The following is a 21,149-nucleotide window of genomic DNA, read 5'->3' on the forward strand; positions in this document are numbered from 1 at the left end:
TTGGGTCCCAGGTTTCCCAGCTTCTGCCCGCACCTCAAAGGCAGCCTGTGCACAGCTGGCCTTTCTCAGGCTTTGGGGAGACTCTTCCAGGTATCAATATGTTGAGTCTTTGTACATAATGTTCATTTTAAAGAAATCCTGTGGTGGAGTTTAATTATTTGCATTGGCTTTTCATGTCACGATGTCTCACTGAGTGAATTTAGTCAGTCAGTGAATTTAGTCTTTATTTAAAGTATACAGTGGTGCAGCATTGCCATGCAACAGTGGCGTGCAGTGGAGCAGCATTGGCACGCCACGGGGCAGCATCGATGCACCGTGGGGCAGCGTCGGCGTGCAGTGGTGGCGTGCAGTGGGGTGGTGTTGGCGTGCAGTGGGGTGATGCTGGCATGCAATGGAATGGTGTTGGCATGTCATGGGGTGATGTTGGTGTGCAGTGGGGTGATGCTGGCATGTCATGGGGTGGTGTTGGCATGCAGTGAGGTGATGCTGGCATGTCATGGGGTGATGCTGGCGTGCAGTGGGGTGATGCTGGCGTGCAGTGGGGTGGTGTTGGCGTGCAGTGGGGTGGTGTTGGCGTGCAGTGGGGTGGTGTTGGCGTGCAGTGGGGTGATGCTGGCATGCAATGGGATGGTGTTGGCGTGCAGTGGGGTGGTGTTGGCGTGCAGTGGGGCGGTGCTGGTGGGCGTCATTGGGGCGCTCCGTGGGGGCGGTGCCGCCGCTGTCCGTGGTGCTGAGCCATGTAATGGGGTGGTGTTACCATGCCATGGGGTGGTGTTGGCATGCAGTGAGATGGTGTTGGCATGCCATGGGGCGGTGCTGCCATGCCGTGGGGCGGTGTTGGCATGCCATGGGGCGGTGCTGCCATGCCGTGGGTTGGTGTTGGCATGCCATGGGGCGGTGTTGGCATGCCGTGGGGCGGTGTTGGCATGCCGTGGGGCGGTGCTGGCATGCCGTGGGGCGGTGTTGGCGTGCCGTGGGGCGGTGCTGCCATGCCGTGGGGCGGTGTTGGCATGCCGTGGGGCGGTGCTGCCATGCCGTGGGGCGGTGTTGGCGTGCCGTGGGGTGATGCTGCCATGCCGTGGGGTGATGCTGCCATGCCGTGGGGCGGTGTTGGCATGCCGTGGGGCGGTGCTGGCATGCCATGGGTTGGTGTTGGCATGCCGTGGGGCGGTGCTGGTGGGCGGCATCGGGGCGCTCCGTGGGGCGGGGCCGCCGCTGTCCGTGGTGCTGAGCCCCGTGCCCGGGGGCGCAGCGGCCCGCCCGCAGGCGCTGCAGGAGCAGGAGCAGGAGCAGCTATGGGCTGGCGGCATCCCCAAAAGAGGGCGGGGGCCACGACCCGGCCCTTTCCAGTCCCACCTGCGCACGGAGGGACTCACGGGTTTAGCTCCTGCTCGGGACACCCCTGCCCACAGTGAATCCCCTTTTCTGTTTGTTGAGAAATCGATGCCAAGCACGTTCAAGGAGCAGCAGCTTTTGTTCCCACCTGGAGGGAAAGCTGGGCCATGCTGGGACAGGTGCTGTGCACCTCTCCGGGCGCTGTTTTAGCCTGGCCAGGTGAGCAGGGGCTGAGCCCCCGTGCCCGCTGGCAGCTCAGGGGGGAGCGGCAGCGAGTTCCCCTCTGCTCAGCTCACAGCGGGTGCGTTTAGGAGGGGACCTTCCTCTGCTGCTTTGTGTCTGCGAGCCAAGCACGCTGAGTCTATTCCCTGGCATGCAGTCCACACACTGCTCTTTACACAGAGGAATAAGATAAAATAGCTTCCTCCCCCTCACGTTGCTACTGAAAAACAGGGATGGGGAAAAAATAATCCCTCAGCCCCTGCCCTGCTTGTGGTGATAAGAGCAATGCAATCGTTTTTTTAAGGGAAGCAGCCAAGGCAATTGCATTATTTACTAAACAAAGCCATTTCAGAGATTTCTGCATTGTGGTTGGTTTCTCGGTCGTTTTGCACCAAATGCGTTGCAGCAGCAAGGCCAGAGAGTTTGCCTTGACTCCCCTCACTACCAAAATAAATGTACAGGGCAGGATTGTTCCACTGAGCAGCCGTGACTGGGGAGAGAGAAGAAGGAAGGAGATGGTACGTGCCGACAGCTCTAAACTGAATGCGGTGAGGATTGCTATGTACGAGAGAGTTCAGGGGGGAAAGAGGAGGAAGTCACAGAGGCAGCCAAAGCTCGCAGGATGGCGAGAGCCAAGCTGAAGAATTCCCCTTCAGAGAGCAATTCCCACGTAAAAACCGTCCCACCGGCGACGACAGAAGATGTCCATGGGGTGAGCCCCTTGCTGCCGGCTCGGAGGATGGGATCCCTGGGGAGCGATGTCGGACAAAGGTATGGCAGGACTGCAGTGGTGCGTGGGGCTGTGTGGGTGGGGGAGGCAGCACCTTTTATCTTTTAAATGAGAGGGAAAGGATTAGTGCCACCACGGGCTGGAGGGGTGGTGGATCAAATCCTTCTGATAGCTATGTTAAAGAGCCACACCAGCTCCAAAGTTGTATTATGAAACAGGGAGCCAGAGCAGAAGAAAGCTAGTTCCTTTAAATTTTTTATAAGTGCTTCTTGGTTTTTCATATGCCAAAAGCGTGTCTGAGTGGCCGCCCTGGGACCGTGGGGCTGCCCCACCACACTGTTAACTTGTATTGCGCCTTGTCTGTGCAGTATAAGACTGGAGCTTATTGCCACTGCTGATGCCACAGTATGCACTGTACATAAGCACCATGTTTGCATGGAAGAAGAGATGCTTGATCCCCCATCTGAGGAATAATTTATTTGTAACTGCAAAAAAAAAAAAAAGCTACCATACAAAATGCTGCAGCCTCTTTCTGCAAGCACACAGCTGATGTGTACAGAAAGAAATGAGCTGTTTTTCAGGAGGATAAAAATGCTTTACACTGCACTTGAATTACAGTGTTTCAGAAGAAGCCAGGTCCCCTAGTTATGAGGATGCGTATGTCAGTAATTCAGGTCTTGTTCTGTTCATTCCATTTTCTGTTTCGTTTTTTCCCCATCTGTTCAGCCTTTCAGCCCATCCATGCTGTCTTCCCTCTTGGCAAAAATCACCTCACCTGTGATTGTGTACTGTATATCTTCTAGGACATAATTCGGTGCTGTTTCTAGCTCTGGTTTCCAATGCAAATGAGCAGTGTAGGAAAGCTTCTGCTCATGGTGAATTTTACTTGCTTGGCTTTAGATTGGAAGGAATTAATGCCTCAGCTTCAGTATCTTGGCGGATCTCACTGGCGGGCTGGGGGGAAGATGGCAACAAGCCAGGATGAGCAGATGTGGTCCCCACTGGGGAAGCCGAGGAGGGAGGCGTGCATTGCGGGAGCAGGGCAGGAGCATCGCCGTGGTCATTCCCCGGTGCCGAGCTGTGCCGGGCACATGCTTTGGTCTCCAGGTCCGGGAGGCAGAGTCCTGGCGTACTTGTGGAACTGCGAGTTCATGTCTTGGTCTGATGTGTGGTGTGTCAACTCTCCAGATGGCACCGATGCTGGTTCCCTGGTGAGCAGACACTTGGATCTTGTGGGTTGTTGCCTTCTGACTTCGTGAGGCAAGGGCTTACACGTGTGGAAAGCTGCAAATGGGCATCGTGTGTGTGCGTTGGAACTAAATCCCTGAAGCTTGCGTGGTCTCAGCACATTTTGACAAGCAATCTGAACTGCTCCCGGTGTGGATCAGACTGCTTCGCTCTGGTTTTGTGTCTTGCTTTCATTGCTTCAAAAAGACATCAAAGATGGACCTGTTCTGGGGGTACCTACATCTCTGAAGGCACGTCCTGAGCACTACTGCTGGCAAAGCCTTTGGAGTGAGCTTGCTCCCTCTCTGTGCCCTTTCAGGTACTGCTGATGTACCCCTCGTAACAGTGCCAGTGTTCAAATCCAGATGCACTGGGGCTAGAAAAAAACTCATACTTGCAACCGGGGGACTCTTACAAACTCATCCCAGCCACCGCTAATCGGCTGTGGTTAAACATGCAAGAGGGGCTTCTCCTCTCCTGCGCCCAGGGGCTTGGTGGGTTCCTGCCCAGGGCCAGGGAGCCAAACCTTCATCCCAGGGCTGACCCTCCCTGGCTCTAGGGGGGAGCATGGCACGAAGGAGGGATGCTGCAAGACGTCATTGGATCTGGGGGGGACAGGGGGCAACAGTTCCAAAAATCGCATAGCTACAGCGTTTTAGTGGACCCTTGCCAGAAGGCCAAGTGGCGGAGCACGCCAGGGTGCCGCAGGTCTTTATAAAAGAAACCAATTCCATGGGTTTCACTGCAATTTCAAGTGTTTTGCTGCAGTCTTGTTGTAAGGAACTGATGCTGCTGAGAGGCAGAGAAGTTGATGGCAACAGTTTTACACTCCTCCGGCAGTGGGCAGAGCCCTGGGAGCTGCTGCTTGCAGTGTCTGAATTCCCGACTGCCGGGCTTTCCTTCCTCTCTGTGCGCTGCTTCCCAACAATTGAGTTGGCAATTAAGATTAAGATTTGTGCACTTCTCTTTCACTGCGTATGCAAGCGACAAAGGCAGGAAGATTGCTTCAGAAATGATGAATAGCGTGTTTGAGATGCTTCGTCTCCTCCAAAGGCAGACACAAGCAGCGTTATCAAGTTAGCAGCGACGATTGTCACTGGGAGTTGGGAGTGAAATTACCAGGTGATGGTGGAAGAAGCTGCTGCGTTACAGGATGTTCGCAGGGATGCAGATGAATTCTCTAGACGTCTGAAGCCAGTGAAGTTTATTCTCACCTACTTTATTTACCTCTTTACTCTGTCTCTTGGTCATTGCAGCATCTCAAAGCTTTTAGGGGTTCTCAGTCAAAGCAGGAGGAAAGGATTTGAATTCATCTGAAGAGAAACCACTCCACAACCGTGTATTATTCCACACCTGGAGGCAAAAGGGGGGGTTCAGGGCTGACCCTGGGCATCCAGGACGGGGATGCTTCCCTGCGGCTGGAGAGCTGCGGGTGGGATGGGACCAGCGCAGGCTGCTCATGGGGAAGCGGCTCCTGCTGAAGATGCTTGGAGCAACTTCTGTACGTCAGGGGCTGCTCTGAGAAGGGGACGCAGCCAGGGCAGCCTCCCGGCCGCGCCGGGGAGGGCAGGCCCTGCTGCCAGGCCTGCCACCTGGGCACCAAAACTCTCCTGGCACGCAGCAATCGTGCGGCTGGAGCAAGCCGTGAAAGGTTGAGTCTTTCCCCTACGAGCTGGGCTTTTCCTGAGGCAGGTTGGGCCTGTATGGCTTGTGTTGGGGGGGGATTTGAAAGAGAAAGGTGTGATAGGGAAGAAAGTCACGGAAGAGCCAAATGCTGCGCTGTGCTCTCCATCAAGCACCTCTGTGTTTGGAAACTGCTGGCAGGCGTGAGGACGTGTAAATATCTGTGTTTGGATCTCATTTCATGGGCTGGTGATCTCTCTGCAATACCAGAGATGTGGCTTTAAAAACACAAACAAGCCTTTTTACAAGATAATCGTGTCCTGTTTATGCAGCTCTGCTGGAAGCAGGGGAAGCTCTGACCACTACCCATCCTGGGGCACACTGACACTCCTAAGGGATTGCACACATACCCTTAAGGTATCTGGTTTTGAAGCTCTGCCCTAAGCCCTGGGAGGGCCAGAGCCTGGCAGCGCTGCGTCTCCCCTCCCTGCCTCGCGTTTCCACCTTCACCTCTTTGAGCGAAGCTGAGCTGCTGATAGCCGAAATCTGAACCGCTGAGGTTTGGGGAAGAAAATTAGCATTGCAGAAGAGTTGAGTTGGAAGGGACCTTTGGAGGGCTCTGCTCCAACCCCTTCTCAAAGCTGGACTAACTTTAAAGTTGGCTCAGCTGGCTCAGGACCAGTTCAGCTGAGTTTTGACCGTCTCCCACGCTGGAGATTTCTCAGCCTCTCTGGGTGCCTCGTTCAGGGCTCGATCACTCTCTGGGGGAATAATTTTTCCCTTGCTGTGTCTTGTGTCTGTTCCTTCTTGTCCTTTTACTGCGTGCATCCGAGAGGAGCCTGACTACACCTCAGCCGTCAGGGAGCTGAGGGCAGCAGTTAGATCCTTCCCTCCTTTCTCTCCTGCAGTCCCACCTCCCACGGCCTTGCCTCGTCTCTCGATTCGAGGTATTTTTGGCAGGAATAAATGGGACTTTGCTTCAGCCATGTTACAGTCAACGAGGTGGCTGGAGTCTACTCAGCAAGAAATAGCAGCGCTCTGCTGGGGCGAGTTTAGTGCAATGTTTCTTGGAAGTAAAGCACTTTGGGGAGCGAGGAAGTCACCCAAACGTGTCTGGAGATGGAATTTCTGACCAATCGATGTTTGTTCCCCCAAGGGGCAGCCAGGCATTAACAAATAGGTCTCGCTAAATGTGTTTTCATCGCCTGACACTCACACGCAAGCAAACCAGTGGAAAGGTCCAGTCTGGCCATTGAAACCACTGTCATCACTCTGTCCTTGCAGCCAGGTTTCCCAGTGATGGTCTCCGTAGCAGGTTGCAGCAGCAAGTGCCTGGGTGCAATTCCCCCTGCTGTCAAACCATTGCTGTGCCGCATTGCTGAATCCCCTCCCAGGGGGACAATAAGTCAACAGAGAATTTATTTGTTTTTAACCTTTTTTTAACAAAAGCTTTTTCCAGCAAAGAGCTTTTGGAGACCTATCTCTGTCTTCAATGAATAGCATATGCTGGTTTGCCACTTCAGCTTTCGGTGAGGTGTGTTTGTGCAGGAGAAACGCTGTGGCAGGGCCTTCCCCTGAGCAGGGTTTGCTCACCCCTGCCCCTGCCAACACGCGCGGTCCAGCCTCGATTCTTCTGTTGCCACTCTCTTGGCTGCCTGCTGAGGGTTTATATCAGAAATTTGAGAAATGCTGAGGCCGAGGGTATCGGGATGGTTTGGTTATGGAAGGATTTCTGCATCTGTGCCAGACCTAGCTCCTGCACTTCTCCTCTCTGAGCTGGGACCGTCTGTGCCAGTTTGTGAAGGCGGCACTGCCGCGTGTCCCTGGGGCAAGCAGGGACCGGCATCGCTGCAGGCAGGGTCCCTGCGGGAGCCTTCACGGAGAAGACCTGAAAGAGAGCCCGGGGAGTCCAGAGGGCTTTGCTTACAAAGTGCTTTGGCCTTGATCCGCTCTCCCTCTGGCTGGGCTGGGCAGACCCTTGCAGGGACGTATTTCTGGTGGCGGTTATCTCTGTACAGAGAGCGCTGAGTCCACGTCAGGGTTCGCTGTGCTGCGTGGCTGTTTGCTGACAGGGTGTTGGTGCTCTGCGATGGTTGCCCAGACTGGAGCACGGCATCTCCCAGCCTTCCCCCAGCAGTAACCAAACCGCGGGCTGGTCTTGGAGCTGGGGTCCAACCACCCAGCCTGCCTGCGGCTCCGTGCCCAGTGTCCCCGTGGGAAGGTGCCTGCTGAGCATCGCCTCCCCTCGCAGCCTCGGGTGTACTTTCCTTGGGTTGTTCTTCCAGGCACTGTCGTACGACTCTGGGAGGGGTGGCACTGCTCCTGCACCATTTAACCCAGGCGTTTCTTTCTGGCGTAGCAGCGGGCATTGCTGTGTGATGCTGAGCGTGTTTTCAGTGTAGGACCACTGCAAAAAACGGGCAGGGTGCTCAACTCCATTATGAGGGCAATATGCAAACGCACGGCTTGATCCTGATGAACAGGGAACAATCCCAGATCCCGGCTGCCAGCACAGCGAGCTGACAGCTGGCATCCTTCGCACTACACAGAGCCGTTCGTAAACACAGCCAGCGATTTCATCCCGGGCTGTGGTGTGGGGGCTTGAGCCCGGCTGTTTCTTATGCTCGTCCCGGAGCTGCGCTGGAACGGCCCCTGAGCTCTGCTCACCCTCCCCGTTTTGTACCCGCTCCTCTGCGCAGGGACAAGACCCACATCACTGTGTCCCAGCCAGGGCTCAGCTCTGAGCTCCATCCTGTGGGTTTCAGATGTGTCTTGGTGGCTGGTCCCGTGTTTGTGGTCCCCATCCCTCAAACCCCTGTCCCCAGGCACACCAGCAGAAAGCGTTTGCACCCCTCTGGGCGCAGGGCGATGCGAACACCTGAGCTGGCAGCGCTGCAGCCGGGCGCCTGAGGGGAACAGGCTGAGTTTTGGAAGTGCTGAGCGCTCCTCCCACGGCTGCTGGTGAGACGCCAGCGCCGCTGAAAATCTCGGTGCCCTATATAGGCGCTGACATGCAGACGAGGTGCCTAACCTAAGGATGCCGACACTCAAAATGCGCACTTGGGCTTTTGCTCTGTTTATTTTAGGTCCCTCATTCCCAACCAGGTCCCATCAGGGCATGGGGATTAGCACGTTCCTCCTCCTCCTCCTCCAGTGGAGGCTTTCCTGCTTGCATGGGATGCATGGCCATGCCTCTGAGCGGGCACCAGCTGCCAGCCCGGCCGTCGGGGTTGCGCGGGACCGCGACAGAGCAGGGTCTCGCAGCCCACCTCCAACCTCGTGCCCAGTCCTTCCTCTGCAATGCTCAGCCGCTTGATGGGACCGCAGGGACAGTTTAGCTCATTAGGAAAGGCAGGGAGGTGTGCCTTAGAGCAGCCTCAGCATCTGTAGGGCCTTTTTTCCCAGCAAGCAGAGCCCAGTGCCCAGGCTTGGCAGTGCCCCCGGCTCTGGGAGAGCCAAGACTTTCTGGAAGGTAATGTCAGGCAGTGCCAGGAGCTGCCGGGCACTGGGCTGGGAATGGCTCCTCCGGCTGCAGCGGGCAACGCTGCTTTTTTGGCACCGTGCCTTGTTTGTTTCTAAACTTTATGTATTTTAGTTGTAAAGTAGGTTTTGCAGAGGAAGGGCAAGGAAAACTAGCTCTGTGATTAAACAAGAGCCCCTCGAGGAGCTGCTCGGTGGGGCGGAGGCAGCTGTGCTCACGCTGCCGGTGCGCTGCCTGCCTGCCTGCCTGCGCGGCGTGCTTTGCTGCCGGTGGCGGGAGGGTTTGTTCCCGTGGCACTTCTCCAGCCAGCAGGCAGCTGTCAGCCTGTGCCTGGAGCAGTCGGTGGCTTTTCTGGGTGCCCGCCAGCACAGCTTGTTGAGCTTCCTCCGGACCGGGGGTGCCGGGGGCTCGAGTCCCTTCCCTGGGGTCACCCCTGCCCCGTCCCGCAGCCGGGGGCTGCCCTTCCCCGGCTCTGAGCGCGCCCTCCCCTCTCGCACGTGTTTGCCAGCGGGACGCGTGCATCTTCCTCTCCCTTTCCCCTTCCTCTTGCTCGTTCCTTCTCCCCCTCTTTACTTTCTTTTTTCGTCTCCTCCCATCTGTCCTTCTCACATCAGGCTATTTTGGGGGATGAGTTTCTCACTGTCAATATGGTAGGAACCATGGTGCATCTCATGCCTTAGAGGATGAACGCCGCGTCGGGAAGCCTTCCCAAGCGGTTACCTTGCTTGGTTCATCTTAACCCCCCTACCTTGCCCCTGGCTTGGAGGCATTTTGAGACTGAGGGGCTAAAGGGCACTAAACCCGACAGCTCTCTCCTCTGGCTGTGAGACTCCGTCTCGAAATGCCTGTGAGCCTTGCAAGTGGTTATTAAGCAGCCTGAAGCTGAGTGTGGTGTTGGCAGGTCATTAGTTGTGTCTTTGTAACTTCCAGGGGCTTTTTGTCAAGGCAGGATTATTTTTTTTACTTGAAAGTAATAAGAAGAACTGCAGGACCAGAAGGGAATTTTTAATGCCCTTCATTTACCAAAATACCTCCCGGAAAAATCAGGAGACAGCGGCGAAGGCGCGGAGCTGGCAGGGAGTTTGCTGGGAGGGAGCAGATCTCTGGGCGAGCTCAGCTGAGCCGCCGCCGTGCTTTGCTGCTCTCTCCTTCATCTGAGCATCTTCGAGCAGTTTAAACACAGGGGAAGTATTTAGCCTCAAATTGTCTGCATGAGACGGAGGAGCTAAATGCCACCCAGATCCCGCAGCGCCCTGGCAGAGCTGGGAGGAGAGCTGGGGCTTGGGGCCGCTGCCTTCCCCGCTCCGGAGCGAGGGAGACCTGGTCTGCAGCCCGTGTCGTAGTTGTCTTCCATGGTAGGAGTGAGATGAGTTGGGGTTTGTCTGCACAGGGGTACTCAGGGAGGCAGATCTTCATGAAAGGAAACAGTGAATTTAAAGTAGATTATCTAAAACACATTAAAAGCCAGTGTAACCTTTCTGACTCAGTTAAATGGCTTTAATTCTGTGTATTGTAAATCTACTCTTTCCTTTCAAGCGAGACTGTGCACAGAAGGGTTCGTGCCATGCTGCTAATCCCCCGAGCAGTTAACCTGGATGAATTGTCAGCTAAGTGACTCTGCAGAGCCCACAAAGGCCGGGGTGGGCTTTGTCAGGAGCAGCAAGGGCAGGGGGCTTGTGCAGCCCCTCTGCGCGGGCTAGGGGCCGGTGCAGGGCTGGTCGCCGGAGCCACGCACGAACGCTGGGTTTGAGGCTGGTGCCTGGCAGAGAGCTGTGGGGGAGCGGGGGCGGCTCGGCGCGGGGCAGTGCTGAGCATCCCGTCGGCCTGTCCGTCCTTCCTTCTCCGGCAGAAAATGTGGCCTTTCTGTAGTAAACCAAACTCTCTAAGTTGAAACTTTTAAAAAGTTTTTGGGGTCTGGAAAACAACCCTTTTCAGATGGGGATTGGAGTGATTTTTAGTTTTCTTAAAAAAAAAAGTCCATATTTTCTCAGCATTTAGACTGTTTCTGAGCATTTGGGTGCCTGGTGGGAAGGAGAGATTGCAGTGTGACATCTCAGGGGCGCTTCTGCCCCCTGTGATCGGCATAAAGCTGTTCATTCATTTGGAAGCCGAGAGCATCTTTTTGTTACTATTTTATCACATGTGCTTTAACCACGGCACAGAGCAGCCAGAGCCACTGCTGCGGAGGTTTATGGTCTGTCCATCGCTTTGGAGTCCCTTTTATTCATGGTACCTTTTTATGAGTGAGATATTTGCCTCGCGAGCCCATGGCTTGCCTGTCTAGGGAAGGTGTCCTGGGAATCGTACTGGCCCATCCCGGTGCTCTGGGTGACAGCAGACCTTCGGGGTCCTGCAGACCCCGCCGAGCTGTGCGATTAAATGTGCCGTTGGTTTTCAGGAACGTTCTTCTGCCTTGGGGAGCTCTGTCTGAAATAAGCCCCTCTTCGTACAGTCTTCCCAGTTGCCAGCTGGCAGTATATTAAGAGAAAACCAAATCATTTGCTGTTTCTTTCCCATAAACGTCTCTGTGAGGCATAAAAGGCTCCTGTGCAAAACCAAATGTGAATGGAGGGGCTCGAACAGCCCCTGCTGCTAATGCGGGATAATCCAATTTGGCAGGAGGGAGGCTGAGCTGGCGGGGCTCCTTCCCGGGGCTGCGCTTGCCTCTGGTTTGCAGCTGGAGAAAGTCTGGGTTCTTTGTCATTAATAAACACCGTTGGCAGAGCTGATGGACCCACCCGGGGGCTTGTTATCGCTGGGAGAGGTGGCACGAGGGACCACTTGGGTGTGAACTAACCGCTCCGTGATGGTCGCACAAGCAAGCTAAAAATTAGCAGGGCAGAGGGGGAAGATGGCAGGTCAACAGCGTTCCTTTTGCAAATGGATTATTTGTGGGCAAGGCTGGGCGTGCGGCCCCGGGGTGCAGACGCAGGCTGGGGGTGCTGGGCTGCCCGCGGGAGCCCCCCTGGGCTCCTCGGAGGCCCGGAGCGGTGGCAGAGGCTCGGCCGGGGCTGAGCCTGCAGAGCGAAGGTGGGCGCCCCTGACTCTCCCCGCCAGCAGCCCCAGCACCTCCTGCCCCATCGTCCCCCCGTAGCTCCCTGTGGACGGCTGGCGACCGGGCTCGTCGCGCAGCCGCCCGCTCGTGGGCTGCGTGGGAGCCTCTCGCCTAGGCAGAGCACCTCCTTGGCCCCCGCGCCGGCTCCCTCCCCCAGGCCCCAGCGTCGCTCCCAAATCGAGCATCTCCCGCGGGTCTGCTGGGTCTGACGTGGGGGGACGTTGCTGTCGGTGTCACCCGGGACGGCGGCTCCGGTCGGCACAGTCTGTGCTCTCTGCAGGCGTTTCAGCTCCGGGGCGACGAGCTCCTCCCTGCAGCCTTCGCACAGATCATAAAAGAAGAGTAGTAGCAAACTGAATCATGTCGCAGGGAGGCTGCTCGGTGTGCCTTGTAACTGAGGGATGAATTAGCTTTCCTTTGGACTCACTTTGTAATTGAAATGTGAATTTATTGCTTTTATTTAGTGTGAACTATATTGGAGTGCTGTGGACTCATAAAGCACAAAGCAAAATAAAAGAAAAACCTTTATGAGCCGCAACTGCCCACTTTGCTTTGGATAGGTTTCTCAATTGCCCAGACTCCCGTTAAATAAGGAAAGGAAGGAGGGCACTGCTGAAGCCGGGGCGGCAGGGAAGGGCTGCGGCACGCGCCGGGGCAGGCTCAGCTACCGCCCGCGGTGACAGGGACCCGTGGCCACCCGTGGGGATGGATATATCTTGAAAAGAGTGTCGTTTTTGCAAAGGGAATTTTTTTCCTTTGCAGCTGCAGTTGCTTTGTTTCATAGCGCTGTGCTGCTGTCCGTCTGCCTGTCTGTCTGCGGGATGTACAGTACACGAGCACGGGCCCTGGGGGTGCTGCTTCCAGGGCCCTTTGCCCTTTGCCTCCCCCCCACTCCCGGACATTTCTGTGTTCTTCTTTCTCCCCCTGCCATGACCCCCCATGTTACCCTCATCATTGCTTTCTCTTCTTTTATTTTGTTTTCCCTTCTCTGGTCATCACCTGTGTGTATAAAACCAGCTCTGTGAAGGTGTGCGTAGGAGAAACGCAACGTTAGGTTCCTAAAAACACCCCAACCGGCACCTTTCAAAATCTAATTTCTCTGCAGAAAGCGTGACACTGATGGGACACAGAGCAGCGATGCAGTTTGCGAGACATTAAAAAAAAAAAAAAAAGCATAAAAAATGTTTTTATCCGTGGGGCTGAGTCCTTAAAGGGGCTGTACACTGGCAAAGCCACCAGAGCATCACCGGGTCCCCAGCATCCCCACCCTGGGGACCTCGGCAGGGTCACGTCCCAGGCACGGCGCAGCCCCCGGCCGAGCACTTGGGCGGCTGTTTGTCCCTCCGGCGTTGACGTTCCCCGTGGCATGGCTCCGGCTGTCGCTCTGGTCTCTGCCCGGCAGCTGTACGTTTCCCTCACCTCCTGTGATGCTCTTGCTCTGTAGGCCTCACGCCGAGGACTTCAGCGTGGATTCCTCCTTCTCGCAGTAAGTGCACCGCATGCATTTCCCTGCGCCGGCGCTGCGGGGAGGGGGTTGAGGGCTGCTGTGGCACCGCCGGCCTCGGGGATCATCGCTCTTCCAGCGGGGAAAAGCCAACCGCGTTCTCCAGAGAGCAAAAACCCCTTGCAGTTTGGGGTGTTTGTGCGGTGCATGTGTGCATGGTGTCTCATGAGCCAAGTATTTTGGGCAGTGCCTGCTGCCAAGAACAGCGGTTAGCCTTGACTTTAAATTAGTGATAGATTATTCTGCTTTTAAGGGAGCTGATAAGCAGGAGGTTGGTCCTTTGCTGCTCTTGGCACTAAGGAGTTGCGTACGGGACCAGCAAACCCTTCTGAAAGAGCAACGGTTCCCACCATGGGGAGGACTAGCTGTGCTCAGAGATAGACAAGTTTCTTGGGGAAGAAGTTATATCCTTGGCAGCAAATTGGTGATTACCCATTAGCGATGAGCTCCATGCGCAGACTCTAATTAAACAATCCAGATTCATCAGCAGAAGCAATTATAGGAGCAGACTCATGAGTGTCAATCTCCAATGTTGCAAAACAAATAAGCCAAACAAAACACAGCGTGTTATTCCGTTGCTTCTTCTCTTCCTGGGTATTAATCTTTTTTATTCTTATTATTTTATTAAGAGCAAGTGGTGCTGCTGCCCGGCCGCGAGCAGCGTGGGGCCAGGGCTGGGGCCGCTCCGTGCATCCGCGAGGCTGCTGAGACCTTGGATGGGAGGTGCGGCGGGAAGATGAGTCGGGGGGTGAGCGTGTCCTTGCCCAGGGCCCACGGCTGGGACGCGTGTCCTCGGTCAGTGCCGAGCGAGAGCCCTCTGCCCGCCGCGGGGAGAGGCCTGGATCAGGCCCCCGCACAGCACATCACCGCTGGCAGGGGCTCCCCGTCCCGCCTGGCTTGCACGGAGCGGTCTTCAACTGCAACCCCTGAGTGCATCCTCGCTGCCTCCAGTGCTTTGTTTGGTGCCTGAAAATGAGCGCTGCAACTGCTAAACACAGTTGGAGGGGATTATAGCTGCCTTTGGGGAACGAGGAATTGATAAAAATCCCATTTTCATCGCGATGTCCTCCCTAATAAAAAAAAACAGGAGAAAGAAGTCCAGCAGCAGATTTCTTTTCTATTACTCCAGGTTGGTAAAGCCTTTCCATCAGTGTGTGCCAGGGCTGGCCAGCCCCCGGCTCGGCGGAGCCATTGCGGCCTCAGTGCGGTGCCTCCTGCCCTGCCTTTGTCCTACCAACGCAGGAGTGCTTGTGCGGATGAGTTCAGGGCACCGTTCAGCTCACGGTGCAAGATGAGTGGCCCTGAGGACTGGCCTTTGAGGCCAACCTTGGTCTTGGGCAGAGTTTTTCCAGAAGCAGCTGCTTGGAACCTGCTTTTCATCCCCCAAAAATAAAATTGCAGTGTTACTGCTGGAGCCAGGATGACATTACCTGCATCCAGCTGTGTTTAATTTGCTGCAGAGTGGTTGGCAATATCGCTTCTTTCTTTGGGCAAAAATCACACTCCATAATAAAACAGGAGATGCTTTTTTTCTGATTTATTCCCATGGTAAATGCATGAAATCTTCAAGAAACAAGGTTTTGAGCCGGTCCTGGGGCAATGTGTGCCACAGCATCCTGGTTCCCAGTGCAGCGTGTCTATTGGTGTGGGACTCAATTTTGCTAATCATTCGTGATGTGCCTCAGCATGTTCCCAGCCCGGAGCCCGAGCGGCTCAGCAAGCTCATTCCTGGCACTGTGTGCATTGGGGCTCAGAGTGCTCCGGCAGCCTGGCAGGGCCAGCCAGGCAGCCTGGCCGACAGGCTGCAGCCGGCGGGAGCGGCTGCCTTCCCGCGGGGCTGCGACGGTGCCGTGGGAGCTGCGATGGTGCCGTGGGGGCTGCGACGGTGCCGTGGGGGCTGCGACGGTGCCATGGGGGCTGCAGTGGAGCCATGGGGGCTGCGATGGTGCCATGGGGGCTGTGATGGTGCCGTGGGGGCTGCAATGGTGCCGTGGGGGCTGCGACGGTGCCATGGGGGCTGTGATGGTGCCGTGGGGGCTGCAATGGTGCCGTGGGGGCTGCAACGGTGCCATGGGGGCTGCAGTGGAGCCGTGGAGGCTGCGACGGTGCCATGGGGGCTGCGACGGTGCCATGGGGGCTGCAACAGTGCCTGGGAGAGACTGATGTGGGACCTGCTGAGCACCTCGGGGTGGCCAGTGCCACGATCCATGGGCATTGGCTGGGACTCTGCCGAACAAGGGGAAAGTGCCTTCAGTATTGCACCTACTGAGGGGTGGGGGACAAGAGTGACTCGTAGAAAACGGGCGGGTTTCCCCTGTTTGCAGTACTTGGCCTTTTGGACCATGCAGACCCCCCCACTGGTCTCCCAAGTGCTCTCATGTACCTCGCAGGCACTGAAACCTGCCCTCCTGGTGCCAGCCCTTCGCCCTGCGGCAGGGCTCCCCTCTCCCCTTCCCTCCGCGGGTTGGCAGTGTTGGCCAGGGGGGCTCTGCCCCCCAAAGCGGGGAGAGGCGAGCGATGCCCCCGCTCCCAGTCCCTCTCTGGTTGCTTTGTGCTTTCTTTAAAAATGTGCCAGAGTTTTATTGGAGAAGCTGCTGCAGCGAGGGGTCTTTGGGGGTGTTTGATAAACCCCTGGGGAAGCGGAGCTATTAATGGAGGAAAGCTCCCGGCCGCGGCGCTGGCGAGCGTGCTGGCGGCGCTACACGGCTCGGTGGGGGAGCGGCCGGGTGTCCAGCTGCGTTTGGCTTGCAGCACAGCATCAATCCTGCCTGGCTTCTCTGCAGGAGGGCCGAACCCACGCATCTCCCCGGCCGATGAGGGACATGGCGCAGCACGCTGCCGCTGCCCTGCCAGCACCACAGCCTGGGCCACCGCGGGCTGCCAGCCGAGCCTGAAGTTTGCAAAAAATGCCATGAAGCGAATCAGGAGGTAGATTTTGCAGAGCCCCTGTTGCGGGCTGGTCCCCGCCCGGCTGCCTGGTGCACGGGGGGATGCAGGGGACAGCGGGGCTGCGGCAGGAGATGCCCCCCTGAACCGTGCAGCCCCGTGCGGTTTTGAAGCCGTTTTCTTGCACGCTCGCCAGCACTGAGCCGGTACAGCCTTGTTGAAACCCACAACCTTCCTCCTTTGAGTAATTGTTCAATTACTGCTTATTGAGCGTGGGGGCAGCCTGTTCCCTGTTTCTCACTTTGGCAGGCGCCCAGGTTTTCTAGACGCACACAGCCGTACAGCTATTCCCCCTTTCCATCTCAAAGCTGTGGGCTGGGAGCAGCTCATCGCACCGGTGAGCGGGGAGCAAAGGTGGGAAGGGCTGTACCTGCCCCCCGTCCTCTGCCTGCCTCGGGAGAGACGGAGGATGGCAAATGAATATACCACAGAGGTGGTGTTCAGTACGCAAAGCTCACTCAATGTCATCCATCTTACTGTAGCTTTTGTAGCCAAATGCCTGTTACCATCAAGAAAACAGTGGGAAAAAAGGAAAGAGCATCTCCGAAGGAGATCAGGAGGGCTGGCAGCTGCTGGAGGTGTGTCTGTCTGGGCAGTTTGTGTGGCTGCCATCAGCAGGTATCCGAGCCTCAAGCAGGCTGGCTCGGTGGCTTATTTGGGAAGGACTTTGGCCCCTGCTCAGCTTCCCCTGGCGTGGGCTCCGCTGGCACCGGCCGCCCGCTGTGCCGGGCCGGCGGCTGAGCGAAGGAGCGGAGGCAGCCCGGCCGCCGTGCGGTGCCTTGCTGAGCAGCACGCTGCCTTTTGCACAATATCCTCTGCTGTTCCTTGCACTGCAGGATGCCGAGAGCAGAAACAGTGCAGATCTGCACTCCCAACGCTGCTCCTCACCTCCCTCTGCTCAGGGCTGCGGCTGGTGCCACAGCCCATCCCCGGTGAGCCCACCTGGGCCATCAGCACAGTTCTTTAATCTCAGCTCCTGCATGCCGCAGCCACGTTTCTTAGGTATTTGACCCATGAGGTTTTGCAGGGAGGATGCAGAGCCGTCCTCCGGGCCCAGCCAGAGTGGGGCGAGGAAGCGGGGTCTCATTTGAGACTACGCTGTCTTGGCAGAGGTGGGTGTTGGCAGCCACCAGACTGCAGAGATTTTGGTTTTCTTTTCTTTTTTTTTTTTCCCCCAAAATGCCTGAAGAGTCTTGTTTGCATCCTGCTACATGATGGGAAAAGTTTCTTGAGAATTTTCCTGGAACAAGAATGGCGTTTCCCGCCCAGCTGGAGTGTGAGAGCAAGGATTGGAGGTGTGGAGAGATGCTGAGATTTTTTCTTGTCTTTCAAGAGCCGTATTTATTTGACGATAACGCTTCTCATGGCAAAGTCTCTTTTATGAACTAGAACAAAAGCGCCTGGGCACCTAATCCCTTCTTTAGAAAGCAGCAGGGAGGCTCTGGGCAGCGTCCCGGCGCAGGGGTGGCAGCTCGCTCCCTCGGTTGGCCGGTGGATTTTTGGAGCCGTCTCAGTTTTCAGGCCGTGCCCGGCAGCTGTCACATGCAGGGGGACCGGAGGGGAGCTGCCTGCGCCCGACCGCCCATGTAAGTCTCCCGGGGCCGCAGAGCTCGGGGGTACGTCTCCGTCCCCCCGTCCCTGCCTGTGCGGGTTTGCCCCGGTGTGGGGCTGCACGTGGGTTGCTATTTTTCATGGTTTACTTGTCTTTAAGTGTTTATCCCCAGCTCTCTGGGGAAGGCACAAGTATGGAGCCGGGCTGTGCTCCTCGGCATCTATTTTAATACTGGTGAGCTGGGCTGTGCTCATCCTGGTCTCGCATCCTGCACTTTTCCAAACAAACTATTGTGTCTTTTTTTTAGGAGCTCATCATCTTAGAACAAATTGCCTCTAATCTTAGATTAATAAAGTACAATAAATAACCGAGCGAACAAAATGAAATTGCTTAGGCATTATGAAGTGCATAATAGCGGTAATTACCCTTCCAAGCAGAGGGCTTGTAGCTAAACCTGTGCTGCGATGATTATCTGCGCGGCCCGGGGAGGTTCAGCCGGGGCGAGGAGGGGGAGCGGGGTGCTGCCTGCTGCCTTCCCGCAGAGCACGCCGCTGCCTGCGCCCCTCGGTGCTGCCCGGGCTGGGCTGGCATCACGCTGCCCGGCCGGCGGGAGGGATGCCCGGCTGCGGTGGCAGGGATGGGGGCGGTTTAAATGGACCAGCTTGGCTGAGATGCTGTGAAATCAGAGCCCGTTGGGGTTTGTGATTCGGGGCGGTGACGCAGTCGGAGTTTAGCTTGATTTTTATTTGAAGTTAACTTCTTGACAACAAAATTAAAGGGTACGTTTTAGATGAAATAATCTCCTTCCCTCAGCTGGAAACAGAGTAGGAGCTTTGATACTTTCTGGTGGTTGCTGCTGCTTGGTAAAAGCCATCACCAGTTCAGCTGTGGGTCGGCTCTGGGGTGCTGGGTCGACCTGGCGCTGCAGAGCGGGTGCCAGTGCTGGAGCGGGCGGTCGGACCGGGGTGCCGTCCTGGTCCCCGTCATGCCGAGCCCTTCCTCTGCCCTCCCTCCTCCTCCTCCAGACAGAAGCCCCATGGGACGGTCACCCCGCGGGGGCTGCCAAGGCTGCAGGGCCCCATGCAGCGCCGGGGCTCAGCACAGAAAGCAGCGAGGGCAGGTTGTCTGCACAGGGACACGTTCTTTCTACATGCTTTTATTTCTTCATCTCTTTGCAGTGATAAATACTCTCTTTCCCCCGCAAGACCGGCTTCAGTTGCTTTCCAAGTGTTTCTTCTTCCTGTGGCCGTTATGATGGATGAATACATGGGCTACTTTGTCATAAAAAGTTAGAACTCTTCTAATCATTCAGTTCTCTTATCCATCAGCGTTTATATTCATAGTCTCGAGGTGGGCTGCAACGCTATAGATCAGCGAACCATCTGTCTGGCGACAGAGATTTATATTGCTGTTTGTTTCTTCGGTACGGAGGCGAATGTCTGGGAGAGGAATCGTGCTCCCTGAAGTCTCCCTCTCCTCCATGTGCTTAATCCTCAGGGACTCTGATGAATGGGGTGCCCAGCGCTCGGGATGGAGCTGAAGGCCAGTTCCTAGCATTTCCTGGGCATTTTTAATAATAAGAAGGTGCAATTAGCTTGTGTGTGCAGTGTTGTGAGTAGTTGTGGCAGCTGATTTATGCCCTGACACAGATAAATTATTTGCTAAGTCTGGCTTTGGAAATGATTAATTTTAACACATGTTAAAGCTATGCTTACGAAACTCTGTGTTTATGGCTGCCTGCTCCTAAGGCATCATGCTGGCTGAGCCAGCACCCATAAATTCTCCTGCTTGCTCCCCAGTGCTCGTGGTCCCTGCAGCGAGGTCTGTGGTCACCCGGCCGCCTCCCTGCTCCCTTCTCCTGCCAGCGAGTGCGGCTGGTGAACGCGCACCGGCTTCGGTGCAAAGCCCCCCGGCCGCCCTCCCTGCCCCTTGGGCTGGGCGGTCCCCGCGAGCATCGGGGCCCCAGGGGAGATGCAGGCTCAGCTCCCATCCCCGCTGCGGCCGGCTGGGGACGTTTGGGGTGAGGAATGTTCTTGGTCAAACCCCGCAGCTGCCACCTCAGGTGCATTTGTGTTTTAGCATTTTCCTTACTGGATGCTATGAGATGTCCTGGTGAGGAGCGCTGCTCACATCACTGCTGATGGGTTTGCTGAGCGCTGCCAGCTGTACCTGGGCATCTTTCCCCTTGGCATCGTAACCAGCACAAATGCCAAATGTCTTAACGGAGGTTGGTGACTGCCCCACTGAGTCTGTTGGTTATTGTCACCTCTGTTACGGAGCTGCTCAGTGCGTGACATCCCCCCGCAGGACCCGGGCAGGGCGCAGGGTCTGCAGGGGACGTGCCTGCACGTGGGCAACAGGAGCTCAGCATTTGCTTCCCAGTTAAGGCTCCTGATTACTTTCCTCTTTGGCTGTGTCGATGGGGACAAGATGAGCCCGCAGCAGCTCTGGAGCTGGAGGGGCTCAGACGGGTGCATCTCACCCAGCTCCCGGGTGCTGCCTCTGGTCCCGGCTGTGCTGCTCCAGCAGCGTTGGGGAGATGCTGAAGGACGGGCTCGTACAGTGGATCGGCCACCCCGAGCCCATCGCGTCCCTGCCGGCCGCCAGACCAGGCAGCTGCCGGTGGGTTCCCACTGCCTCACTCCAAGGCCAGAGAGCAGTTACTGGCTTATGGCAGAAGCATGTAAAATTTGATAGCCTGTATAAAATTTTATCCCAGCTATCATGCCTGAGGTGATGGGTTTCTCTCCATGCATTTGCTTTTTGTACGTAAGAGCCTTGTAAATTAAAAATCTGACTATTCAACCTGATAAGGGAGTCCAGGAGAAGCCCCGAGGAGCTCTTATGGATGTGCCACGCTTCTTACACGCCAGGCAGTTTCCCCACGAGCGGTCAGGCTGGCTGTGAAATGCCAACGGGCGCCGGTGGGTACCGGGACGAGGGGCTCCTGAGCAATGAGGGTCTCATAAAACCCCTTCCCAATTTGCTGCCCAATCAGATCGGCATTAACGCTCAGTAAATATTTGTTTATCCCTCTGTTGTCAGAGCGAGTAGCAGCTGCTTTCCAATAAATCACGATTCGGTGGCGAGTGCCAGGCAGCATGCTCGGCTGGAGCCGGCATCACGTGCACAGGGGTTGCGCAGGCGAAATAAAATGGGGTGGTAGGTTTAATGACTGTCATTGTGAATTTGCTCACCTCGGTCTACGCCTTGGCTTGGTAATATGCCTGATTAATGCGATCTTGATGACCTTCCTCCAAGCAGTTAAAAAAATAGTAATAATAGTAGCACTTCCCTAAGAGACTTGTTGAATACAGTGAAATAGGGGAAACGGCTAATTCGCTGCACTTAACTCCATTGTCAGCTGTAACAGTAATGAACAGACTTTGTCTTGCTCGGAGTCTAAAGCCGAGGCATCAGGAGACGATCCCTTTTAGCCTGCACGTAGCAGGCAGCAGTGTAATTTATAACCCT

The 21,149-nt window shown here is 56.1% G+C and overlaps 1 protein-coding gene across 4 annotated transcripts in view; it reads left to right on the forward strand.

The window, feature by feature from the left end:
- Positions 1-21,149, forward strand: part of KCNT1 (potassium sodium-activated channel subfamily T member 1) — a gene marked incomplete at both ends in the record, with an annotated part of 88,014 nt that overhangs the window by 41,325 nt on the left and 25,540 nt on the right. For 2 of the 4 annotated variants that reach the window (XM_082327139.1, XM_082327140.1), the window contains 2 exons: positions 2,180-2,328; positions 13,118-13,159. The exons of the other annotated variants lie outside the window; for them this stretch is intronic. In XM_082327139.1, coding sequence (XP_082183265.1) covers positions 2,180-2,328; positions 13,118-13,159 — 191 coding nt within the window. Of the gene's footprint in view, positions 1-2,179; positions 2,329-13,117; positions 13,160-21,149 lie in introns of those variants that run through there. 4 annotated transcript variants of the gene reach the window in all.

Source organism: Platalea leucorodia, assembly GCF_965183815.1.
Source record: "Platalea leucorodia genome assembly, chromosome: 15".
Lineage (NCBI taxonomy): Eukaryota > Metazoa > Chordata > Aves > Pelecaniformes > Threskiornithidae > Platalea > Platalea leucorodia.